The sequence below is a fragment of the Xylaria bambusicola genome (assembly GCF_022495145.1).
Source record: "Xylaria bambusicola strain CBS 139988 unplaced genomic scaffold F5B22scaffold_7, whole genome shotgun sequence".
NCBI classification, from domain to species: Eukaryota; Fungi; Ascomycota; class Sordariomycetes; order Xylariales; family Xylariaceae; genus Xylaria; species Xylaria bambusicola.
In genome coordinates, this window is record NW_025953560.1 from 717288 (window position 1) to 730125 (window position 12838).

Sequence of the window (12838 nt, forward strand, 5' to 3'; positions counted from 1 at the left end):
AATTAATTATAAATTAATATAATAAATAGATAAAAGAAATATATTTATATAATATATTATTATATTAATTAAGAAATGATTATAAATTATATTTAACTATAATATATTAAGTTAAAGAATAATTTAATAAATAGATTAATAAAGCCCTTAAATATAAAGAAATATTAAAAATTTCTTAATTTATTAGGATTAATAAAAATAAAGGTATAAAAATTAATAAAAGTAAAAAGCGGGTTAAGCTTAATTATAACTTTTTATAATGCATCTCCCACTTAACCTAGCCACCCAATTAACCTAGCTACATTTTTAACCTTTATATACACATGAAAAAAATCCCTTATTTCTCTACCAACAATTATAGAAACCCTTTATAAAAAAAGCAATTTATAGCTTACACTTTAAGCTATTAAACAAAATTTAAAATTATTTATCTAACGTATTACTACTATTTATAATGTTTTTCGTACGACATTTACCCTTTAAACGAAAGGTTTTAAACTAACAAGCAAAATACCACCTTTAAAAGCCTAATTAATTCCGGATAAAAAACAATTAATCCTATAATATATCCTTAATCTTATAGCAAAATTGTTTCCGCCTTTATATAGTTATATAAAAGATATAGCTAATTAATTAATAGCATTATAGGGTTAAAAGCTAATTAGAAAGAACTAGACGTTAAACTTTGTACGATAAACTTTAAACATTTAAATATATTTTAATTAAAAAATTAATTATTAATAGGTATTAAATAAAAATCCAATTAAATACCGCATTTAATTTATCCTTATATAAAAGATAATAAATAAAAATAATATTTAAAAAGAAGATATTTATAACTTTAATAAAATTAAATTTATAATAGGTAAAATTATATTTAAAATAGTTATAACTTTAACTAAATATAAATAAAAACCATAAGCTATTTAATTAAGCAATTTAAAATAGTTTATAATTATTTAAGCAATTTCATTATATAATTAAATTATCCTACTATATATTATCTTAATAGGGAAAAACTACCTTATACTTTAATATAAAAATAATAATATATTAAATAATTAGAAAATTATAACTATAAAAAATAGTTAAATAATAAATAAATAAGCTATAAATTAAATTAAGCATTTTAATAAATATATAAAGCTTTATATAAAAGGATATTATTACCTTTTTCTTCTTAATAGTTATAAAAGCTACTATTTATATAAATTTAAATTATATTATAAAGAAAATAATATTATTACCCTTTATATACCTTCCTATTCCTTTTATTACCTTTAACTATTTAATGTTAGGGTATTTAGCCCTTTAAAACGGTTATACGAAAAGTAAATTAAAGGCTTTATATAGGTATATATTACCCATATTTAAAAGGAAGATTTTATAACCACATTTTTCCATACGTTTAATAAAGCAATTATTCCAAATAACGTATAAAGGGGATTTAAAGAAGCAGGTTTAATACTATATAATTTAAATTATATTATTAACTAGTTAAATCGTTTGGTTATACTTTAAATTAATCCTTTATCCCTAGTACTATTTAATCCTTATATAATTATAACTTTAAATAACCTAACTAAAGTTAATTCCCTTTCCAAATATATTAAATAAAGGATTATATAATATTAAAATAGCTCTTTTACATCTATTATTAAAGGGTTAAGCTAAATTATACGTAATATAACTAATGTTATATATTATTTTGCATTATTAAAGGGGAAGGTTAAAAGCTTTTATAAAGCAAATTATAAATTTAATAAACGTTGCTATATAAAAAGAATTAGATTATAAAGTGGAGGATCTTTTATTGTTAAAGATGCTAAGGATTAAATAAAGGTACGGGGTATTCTTAAAGCAAAAAATCGTATCGTACGTTAAGGTAATCGTTATACAAGGAGGAAGGAAACTTATACCCGGCGTTATAGAGCTTACAGTAAACCTAGCTATAATGTGCAAACTTATAAAAATGTTATAGAAACGTTTAACGATTTAAATTCAAATTAGTTTAAGTTAATCGTACGAATAGTTATTAAGATATTTTCAAATGTATATATAAAGGTTAAAAATGTAGCCAGGTCAATTAGGTGGCCAAGTCAAGTGGAAGATGCGTTAATTAAATAATTAACTATTAAAGTATATTTATTAATTAATTAAAGGGGGAGGGAATACTATATATATTTATTATTATTATTTTTACTTTAAGAATTTTAAACCTTTTAATTAAATAAGCTTAACTTATAATATTATTTAATATTATTATACTATAAATTAGGGGAGCTATATAGCTTTATTAAAGTTAAATTAAAAGGTTTTATAAAATCTTATTATTACTATTTATATATTTAAATAGATGGAAGGATTAACCTATATTAATATTTATATAATAGGTTTAAATATAAATATTTAAGCATTTTAATTAAAGTATTTTAAATTATATAATAATTATATATAAATAAAGATTATAACTATTATAGTTTAAAATTAAAGTTTAAGAAAAGTGAAGCTTATTAACCTTATTTACTTTTATAAATAATATTATAAATAAGCGTTAAAGCTTATTAATATAATAAATTGAAGTATAGCTTTTCTATATTATTATTTATATTAATTAAAATAGGTTAATATTAAAGGTATAAGTATTTAATCCTATATAGGTATAAAAGTTAAAAAAGATTAATAATTAACTAAGGGGGGTATTAATATATAGCTAATTATAACTATATTACTACTAATATTAAGTAAAGATTATAGGCTAAATATATGCCCTATTAGGGCTAGGATATATTCAATATAAGCGAGAACATGGTTTATATCACCTATACACTATATTTATATAGGATAAATACCTCTTTAATATCCCGCTATACATAGCTTAGATCTTCTTCCTTATGTAACTCTAGTACACCTATACGAACCTATATATACAAAGTGACCGTTTCTTATAGGGTGTACTAATATCAAAGTTGGGACAAGGGGCTGCACTACAGTCCATACAGTACTACTAGTAGGGCATAGCATAGCATAATACACCACACGTGTTGAGATGATCACCCGACCTTTTAATATTTTTTTTCGGCGAGGAGTCGTTGTCCCCATACTTACTGTAAGTAGATATTACTGAACAGATACTGAAGTTAGAAGATTCAACTTTTCTACTTATTCCGTCCCCCTGTACGTGGCAATGTCTGGTGATTTTAGATTCGACACATGGAAGCTTCCATCGAAGCTTTCGATAATACCCTGCTACTAAGCATATCTGTTGTTCAAGGTTTAATACCTAACCAACTTTGCAAGCGGTTGATCACCACGAGCCAACTTGCAGGTCTACACTGCATATAGGAATAACTTGCTATCCAATCGACTAGCTGTGATCATCTAGAGCTAAAACATTACTTACATGTACATTAGGGAGTTACCCAGGTAAGTAGCCTCTATACATGTATTACCTACATGTAGACATGCATGGCTAGGTAGTTATGTGTGCTGTGGTACGTGTGAGTAGTGAGCATCTGTACGCGTACCTACTTATGTATGTTCTGTCGTGTAAGATGCACACGTGTACATACCAGTAGATCATAGTAAGTGGAAAGGCTAAAAGGTTCACAGCAAATGGTAGCTATCATCTGTTCATAACAGTAGGTAGTACACTTAATGTATCGTGTTAAGTATGCCTGTCCATGTTATGGAATGTCTGTGCGGAATCTTCACCCATTGGCAGTGTTTCAGGTTCCTTTCTTAAAGACGGGCTGAAACTTTGGCATTCAAATCAGCCCTGAAATGTAACCGAACCTACCTACCCAGCCCTATACCTACTGTAACAGTCTTGAATATATTCAACGCGAATATACCTACTATATTGCAAGTGGGACATATACATAAAAGCAATAGGCTTGGAACCGTGGAGATTCTATCGCTATGTATATGCGTTAATAAGTAGGTAATGAGTATCTCGCGCGACTGTATCTGCTCCATGACTGAAGCATTTGTCTTCTTTCGGTAGGCGTTTTGCTTGTATGCCAAGAGTGCCAGGGGAACAGGGCAGCGGTGCCTGAATCTAAACCCTGGAAACCCCCCTGCCTCCAGCCACTGTACCCTGCCATACACCCAGTATCCAAATACCTACCTCGGTGGTTTGCGTAACGAAGGTAGACGAGCTCGACGAGGTAGAGTACTTAGCTGTTAAGAGACGGGATCAGTAACAACAGAGTTGGTGTTCGGGTTCTGTTGCCCTTTAGTTCACTTAAGATTCACAGTCGTTCGCCTCTTCCTTGTTTTCGCCGTGGCAAGTCTAGACTATCTTGTATCGCACCAAGTCGATCAAGTTGATCTTTGCCAGTCTCGGGAAATGCACAATTATATATAAGTACATTAGTGTACACGGCAGGTCAGCTTGCAGCCTGCGGATAAGTAGGCGAGGTAGGATAAGTACATATGTACCTATTGCACAACATTCCCAGGCTGGTACCTGCTGATAAATCCCCGAAATTGTAGGGCTAGCCAGTCCTAGAGCAGTCAGGCGTGTACAGAGTAGGTACATACCGTTAAAGAAAACGATGCCAGTCTGTCAGGCAGTGTACTACTTCGTATGTGCCTACCTACCGGTAGTGCGCATCGAACACAAGGCCTGTCTCCACGAAAGCTAACAAGCTAGGTACCGTGTCAAGGCGACGTCGACCTGAGCTTCAGGATAGCCACCGAAACCGAGCGCACCGCACAGCTTCTCGACCAAAGGGGGCCCCAATGGTAGGTACAGATTGCTGCAGCTTGGCAAAAACTCCTTGGAAGTAACCCTTCGGCTGCGCATGTATTTGTGTCGCACGACTGCAGCTGATCTGCAGTGCTCATGGGCTGCAATCGCAAAGGGCAAACCGGACGAACATGGCTAATCATAGATGGCGCTTAGCACGCCTTTCACTGCTCTGATTCGCTGTTAAGCGCCGTTCGCTGACTAGCGGTGCTGTATTGAAATAGGTAGGTAGGTACTTACAGTGCCATTTACAGTACGTCTCTAGGTAGGTACATACCGGTATATGCTACTTTTAGAGAGGCGAACCGCTGAGTGGTCGATAGTATCTACACCGTATAGAATCCGGCAAAGGCGCAACACTATCCCTCTTCCCCCACACTACGAAAATCCTACATGCTGGATGCGAGACCATTCACAGCCGTCAGAAGCCTTCTTTTCCCTCTCATTTGCTGCTGTATCATCTCTAGTCTATCGTAGTGCATATGCGTGTTGTAGTGTTAGCAACTTACGTACGAGAAGTATGTTGGTCACGTAGCTACATAGTAATGCCTCGCCACTGACGACGCCGTGTTGCCTCCATGATCAAGGTGCCATCTCTTGGGGCTGTTGGTCAATGGCGATTCCCTCAAGTTCAAGCATAATAACTCAATTGACAGATAGGCAGACCCCGCGAGCCCGGCGGCGTAATCGGGTGTCCATTCAACAACGTGCTCCGCAAGACGTGCCGCCGGTGAAAGCCGGTCATCCATTTGCCCCGTAGCCGGCCGCCGTGCCCTTTTCTCATTCATCCCCTTCCCCTTTACCTTGAGATATTACCGGTGTACATACATATATACAACTCAGCCGGCGTTGGCCTTATTCTCTTTCAGTAGTTTGTATCGAGCATGTGACGTTGTCATCTATGTTAATGTTGTTCAACCAGTCGTGCTGAATGTAGTACCTACCTAGCTGAATTATAATCAGCCAATAGATCAACGCCTCAGTTAAGTCGAGGTGCTTCGTCCAACCGATACCGGCCTAGATGACTATTCCCATCTGTCAATATGTGAGACATGTCTCTCCGCGTCGGATGTTACCATCATCGCACGACATTGGCTGGGGTGACAGCGGCTCCATCCCCGAAGGTCTGCCATGTACCTTTGGGGTTACTTTCCTAGTTATTCTTATGTAGACTCGAGTGAGATACTACAGTGAGGTTAAACTGCGAGCACACAGCATGCTCTAGATCTTGGTAACTAGAGCACGAATAGGATGTCGTAGAACTAGCTGACAAGGTGAAGAAGAAGTAAATGAGTAACACTCCTATGCATACAAATTGAGCCAGCACATGCATTGATAGATCATCGTTGATTTCAAGTTTGCTCAAACACTCAATGACATGTAGCTGTCAATCTCCCTTGTGAAGCCTGACTGCCTCGCTAATAATTGGTTTCTTGCCTTTGAGGTTGACTACTTGGCATATATCACCATCTACGTACAGAGGCCTAGTTTTACATGTCCCTCGTATTTCATATCTCTTGTTTGCTACTTTAAAAACTAAGCTCGCATGAACTTCGTTGTATCAGCTTATTTGCGCAGACTACACTCGCAATAAGCAATGTGAAACCGCAAGGTAGTGAGTGATGTAACGATGGAATTATGCCTTTCCATGCGCTCGCTCCTTCACACTCCTGTCAAGTTGACAGATTTCTAGTTCAGGAATGTCAGTATATGTACCATAAACACGATAACGGCGCCGGGTGCACTATTAAGTCATATGATATATATCGGCCACATGTGTTGATTTGAAGAACATTCTACACGCTTCATTATATAGGTGGCTTAGAGACTCCTGTGCTGAATACCAAAATCTATGAAGGCGAGTCATGGTGCGTTACAGACAGATTTCCCATCCACCCGTCTCTCAGCCTCTTTTGCGCCTTGCCCGTAAATCCACGTAGGCCACCACTAGGCTGAGCATTGCGATACCAAATAGGCTGATATATATATATTCTCATCTCTAATCATCCATCGCCTAAACTTCTGAAACAACTGTGGCACGAGGTCAATATAGTAGGTGGCCGTTATTCGTTTCTCTGGGATTTTGGACTTCATTCCTCGCCATTTCCACTCCTGCTTGTCGGTGGAGATATGTGTCTTCGGGTTATCGAGGATGCTCGACCCAAATTTTCATCACGTGTGGCGGATCGCTTTTTACTAGGAGCATTACAGGACGAACCATTAACCCTGACCGAGATAGCGAGTCCACGAGCATCATTCTTCTTAGCTTAATCGGATGGAAGAATAGCTTAGTATCGGCCACCACCTTCATCTGATCAGAGTGTTATAGAATGGTCGCCTCCTTGTATTGTAGCTGTAGAGGTGATAGGGTGATCCATATAGCTACCATAGATATATACACATATCCACGGCCGTAGCTGCCAACACAAAGTCTCACAGTTAAGGATTCTGAATGATAACATGATGACTTGTAAGCCCCAAACCTAGATCAAGTGATATTAGCATACTATGAGCATTCCTCTAAACGCTGGTATTCATATTACCCAGGAGCTTGTTGTCAATGATCAATATACCCCTTCACATTTCATCTACTGTCATAAAACCGCCTTCCTCTACATTGAACACTACCTAGCCTAACCATTTACCGTTGCAGAACAGGAGCCCTCGAGGTCTACTGAGCATGCTTGAGGAGTGCAGCGGCAAGCTAAAGTACTAACTGCCCGACCGCATAGGCATGTACAACTGCGTGTGATAGACTTGGAGGAAAAAGTTGAGTTGATTTTCCTTGCTGAACTCCCCATGGCAAGTTTGATCAATTTACTCCTCCATAGTTAACCCTATAGAGCAATATTCGAGCGTAAGGTCATGTGCCCGAGCCCACGTTATCAAGTCCCTTGGTCCGCATGTCCGAGCACATATCCTTCGATATCAGTCATTTCTGGACTTGTGTTCATAAAATTGCAATGGTGTAGTCTATTCCGGAGCCTTGAATATTAGCCTAGCACATAAATTAAGGATTCAGCACGAGTCTTGTTGATATTCAGTCTGAAAGTTATAACCAAGATAAACACTGCCCATACCACCGAGCAACCACACCGTAATAAGGGTATAATCAAACCATAACTGGGATGTAGTCAAGGCATACCTATATAGCCAATATACAGCTAAGGGCCAAGTATATCAAAGATGTAAAACAGATATAGTTGCTCTACTACACCATGGAGAGCCCAGAGTATCAATTCTGACCAACCCGGTTTTTGGTCTCTTGGTATATCGGCCTCTTTGAAACTGCGCCAACACACAAGGCGCTGCATGTTATCGGAGGGATAATTAGTGTGTATTCCCGTATATGAGTTTTCTCTTGGTATCGTCTCGATTTCATGCCGCTTTGCATTCTCCATTGGTTGACCCAAGAGAGCTATATCCTCCAAGGATATTTTGTAGGTATAGGAACCAGGTTCTGATCCACGATGTCATAGTCGTTTGCCAAGTCTGATGTTGGACGATCGACGTCTCTTGCTGAGCGGCGATGTATCACCAATGATATCAAGGTCTCGATTTTTGACGGCAGGATTCGGCAATTGTCGACATCTTCAAATTTGAAGATCTAACAATTCTGGCTTATTACACAGGAACGGCAGAACAATACAATGATGACTTCTGGTCGAAAAGGAGTAGATAGCCGGGGCCTTAAAGCTTATTCCTCCTCCATTTAGAACTAGTTACAGGTCAGCAGCTCTTCCTCTAGTAAGAAGAGTAGTTCCTCTCCCCCATACTGCACAGCAAGGAGGAAGCTTCATGCCTAAAGGGGAGTGGATGGTGTCGGGCGTGAGCCGCGGATAGATACATATCCTTACTTTCTGCGGCGTCGGGCGAATGCTGTATCAACAGATCACTAACGTAACAACTGCCTACTATGAGGCATTCCGCGCCGCTGCTACTGTCTAGTCTCGGAAGCGCAATCAAGCAAGAGACTTGCAGTAGGAATAGACACATGGCCTTACTGTACCGTGACGTATGCGTCATTCCGCGCTCTCGCATCCGCTTTCGCGCAGCGTGAGACTCGGGCCCCAACTATGACGGATATACTTGATTCCGTGGTTGTTAATAGGACGTATTCCGGGGGTGGCGTTCCGGGACATGCGTATTTGCATACCTATATGATGAACATCTTAAGATAAAGAGAGCGAGTTGCTATTCTACACGGCGCATACGCATTTTCCTACTTCGTGATGTTAAAATTACCTATAATTTACTTATTGACTCTTCGATGATTATGATATGTACGTACGTCATCCTCGGTACGATATCCCGGGGACTAGGACTCGCGGAGGGCCCTCCGGTCGCTTTAAACGGGAGGTGCATGTGCTTGCAGGATGCATTTACTACGTACATAGCATATGACATCCACTAGGTATTACTTACTTATATACCTGCATTAGATCAGGTGCCTCTGTCTACAAATGCTAGGAGATGTAGGTATGTATGTAGGTCCTACAATCCCCAGGCTCGTCGGCATTGCTATCTACATCATGTTATACGGCGTATATACCATGTCTGGCCAATGCTAACCTACTTCCCTAAGTAGAGCCTAGTCCGTCTCGGGATTCGGCATGCAATATAGTAGAATATTCGCTTTGCTTGCTTGTCTTGCTGGGAATCGCATTTCACGGAAACCTATCCGTTGCTTGTCGTACTCTGCGGGGCGTTAGACGAGGGTGATCACTGATAAGTTAGGTATAACATGAAAGAACAAGGGCATTTCCTTTTCGCTCGCCTCTTCTCTTTGCGATTGACCCCTTATTGGTCAGTGCCATCCTGCCAAGAATTTACTGGCATGTGTTGGACCCCTTGTTCTGCACATGCCCTACCAAGTAAGGTACCCGTCAAGGATACGGGATGCTTGCCTGGGTATATTAAATAGCGTTGGCAGTAGCGTAGTCTGGTGTTGGTAATATCATGCGAGAATTGGCATATTTATGATTCAGGGTTTAAAAAATCACTCAGTGGCGTTTTCTTACATGATACTCAACTAGTAAGTATGTATCTAGCATAGCATCCTGTGCTCTAGATGTCTAGAGGATAACCGGGCAATATGTCTGAAATGGCCATTGTCTGATATTGATGCAGCCATGTCCCTTAATGCTAAGATACCCCGGTAGGTAGATACGTTGTAATATACTTTGCCTAATCTGTATTGCTTTCCCTTTCAAGCGATAAAGCTTGCTTACAAAAGCTTTGAAAAGCCGCCAGGGGTTAGTCGACTCCTGGCATTTCGGTGACTACTTATATACAGGAGAGCGAAGTGTGATGTAGCTTATACCCTTCTATCTTATGACCTACGTGGTACGAAGACACCGAAGCAGAGTACTATATCTACCAAAGGAGAAGGTCCGGATGCCAATATAAGAGTATTTGCGTTGAGTCCTTCACGAGTCCTTCGCTAGACCAACATGCCATATATGATATAGCCCTGCTATCTATGATAGCTATCTCCTGCTAGTACGTACTGTACGATGCCCCTGTGCGCGCACACACGCTTGTTTACGAGGATTGACAAATTGGGCAGTCAGCAGCAGCCTTAAGAGTGGATTCACTCGCTCTTTGCTCCAGCTCCTTCGCGCGCCAAGCATTGTTGGTTCCCCATGGCCTTACTTAAACGGGGGTTCGGGGCTGTATGTGGGATCTTTCGTGGATTTCCACAACCTGTCAAAGTCTGGCCGACTTTTCTCCTCGGCCGGCAAGGCTTCAATAATTATCCTGGTAATGGCCCGAAGAGCCCGCGGTTTACATAGTGTCATATCTCTATTGCCGTAATATCTAACTCGGAAGCGTTTTGTAGTAATAGTGAAGTGAACGCTGCCATTTCCGTTCTATTGCCATTGCGCATGACGATATGCTTGCTATTGGGCTTTGAGCATGATTCCACACTCTTCGCAAAATATCGTAGGATTGCCAACATAATAGCGTTTATCGCTAGTGTTGATCGGCAAGGCCGACGCCACGCATTCTCTGTTGGAAGAATAGACGGAGAACACGATGGAAGACAGCACATATAGATCAACTCTCATGCTAAGAAAAGAAACATCGTTAAATCGTTCGTAAATCATAACAACCATACATATATGCACAGGTGGCGGACCTAAACTTCGCCAGGCTATTTGATGATGACGTGAGTAATAAACGCAAAAGAGGGACGAAGAAATGGACGAAACAAAATCCGGAACCCGCCGTCCCGAGATCATACTCCAAAAAAATTCATGCAGGATTTGAACCCACGCAAGCAGTGCTTACATAACCAGTCTACCAAACCATTACACTCGCTCAACTCCGAGCTATATCACTCCCGTAAACTCGAGATAGTTCGGAAGTTCGGGGACTGTCGGCGATATGCCCTGAAGTGGGGGTAGGATGAGGCTGATTGCCTATTCTAGTGTCCAGGCAAATTCGCCATTGATTCTCTCCAGTCATTCGCCAGTTAACGACGAAGCCTCGGCGTTTATTGTCTCCCCAGGCACAAGACAGGGGGATCGTGGGCTGTGTGGCCTTGTGGGCGTAATCCCAACAGCCCTCTATCCGTGCCTTACTAGTCGATCCTAACCTGAGACCAGGATTCTAGATTCGCAGCGAGAACAGTGTGTGTTACCGTCGCTGGTCCAAGGGCACATTCTCGCCGTAGAAACCCCCGTCGTCGCCACCTGATGCTAGGCACGCCAGACATACGCCTCCGCCGTACACGCGAGTGTGGCGCTTCCAGTCGGCCCCTGAGTCGTCCGTCACCGAGTTCGTCTCATCTGTGACGTCGTTCCCATGTAAATGAAGTGCCGTGTGTGGCGCTAGAGGTAAGATCGGACTAGACGACGGGAATGAACTAGGGGCGAATGTTGAAAGGGTGTCCTCAAATCTTACCCCTGTTGAAGAGCTCGGTTGGTGAGGATCGAGAGAAGCTGCCGTAGTATAAGACCTATGTGGTGATATCGGAGATGAAGTATTGGCGTCCAAGGTACTTGTTGACTCGGGTGAATCTATATCCAAGCTAGGAAGGGCTGGATCAAAGTCGTTATGAGTAGATGCTGCCACACTTAATCGACGATCCTGGAAAGTAAAAATGGTGGTAGCTGCGTCAGGTGGAGTGAGAGGCATTGCTGGAGGAGGCCGATTCTTGGGGTTTCGTCTTTCGTCTGCCTTAGCCTTCAAAGCCCCTGATTCTTCCCAGTATCGTTGTCTGCCACTAGAACCTCGAGGCTCATCACGCCTGCCACCAAGGACATCTTTCTCAATAGTCCTATGAGTCCCCAGGGAAGAAACATCTGATTTTCTGCTGGGGGACATGATGATCCTCACTGTATTGAATTCACGTGACTGCTTCAAGTAACGCGATCCTGCTGTCCTGGTAGGGCGTTTGCAAAACGAACGGGACAGGGCGGTGTCTTTATACTTTCTGCTAAAAGACACTACCAACGCCAGAACAGCAATGGGCGCCACGATGGCAGCGGCGAAAGTGAGTAGGAACTGTGCCCGTTCAAGATGGATGAACCCGGCGCAAACAATATTATGATTTTGTTGCACAGGGAAAGACACAGCGGGCATCTTGCTTTTTCGGGAAACTGGTACAATGTTTTGAAGCTCGACGCGCGTGGTCGGAACTAGGACCACAGATCGGGAATGACGGGCTAATTCGTCGATCAAAGAGCTTTGAGAGGGGGGGCCGAGCAAGGGGGGTTGATCCGCGGGAAGCAGTGCAACGACACCTCGGAAGAGGCGTAGACCTACGTAGGTGGACGAGGGCCGGACTTGCAGGAATTGGAGGAAAGCTGATGTAAATGTGTGGCGTAAGGGAGCGTTATTGTCACTTCGCGGCTAGGACTGAACCAACACGTACAGCTTGGCTGACAAGTGTATCGCCGTGGGGTAGCACGGATAGACCAGGTGACTTCCGAGGCTTTCTAGTGAGAAAGAGGAAACATAATCTTAGCTGAGCAAAGAGTCCTAGATCTGGCCCCAATCGATATTGTAATATGGGCACTTTACCCGATCCCTTCTCGTCTCAGAGCCTGCTCGGCAATATGAATCGAGGGATAGACG

General features: G+C 40.7%; 2 protein-coding genes across 2 annotated transcripts; both read right to left on the reverse strand.

Annotated features, from left to right (window-relative positions):
• Positions 1-7721: 7721 nt before the first annotated feature.
• On the reverse strand, positions 7722-8999 carry F5B22DRAFT_594800 (uncharacterized protein). The gene is made up of 4 exons (XM_047974068.1): positions 8910-8999; positions 8611-8841; positions 7899-8471; positions 7722-7751 (listed from the first exon to the last, which is right to left on the reverse strand). The coding sequence occupies exons 2-3, from the start codon at positions 8792-8794 to the stop codon at positions 8347-8349; spliced, it is 309 nt and encodes a 102-aa protein (XP_047833961.1). The 5' UTR covers positions 8795-8841; positions 8910-8999; the 3' UTR covers positions 7722-7751; positions 7899-8346.
• A 2197-nt stretch (positions 9000-11196) lies between these two features.
• On the reverse strand, positions 11197-12459 carry F5B22DRAFT_511176 (uncharacterized protein). Its single transcript, XM_047972535.1, has one exon. The coding sequence runs from the start codon at positions 12341-12343 to the stop codon at positions 11396-11398; it is 948 nt and encodes a 315-aa protein (XP_047833962.1). The 5' UTR covers positions 12344-12459; the 3' UTR covers positions 11197-11395.
• Between the last annotated feature and the right edge of the window lie 379 nt (positions 12460-12838).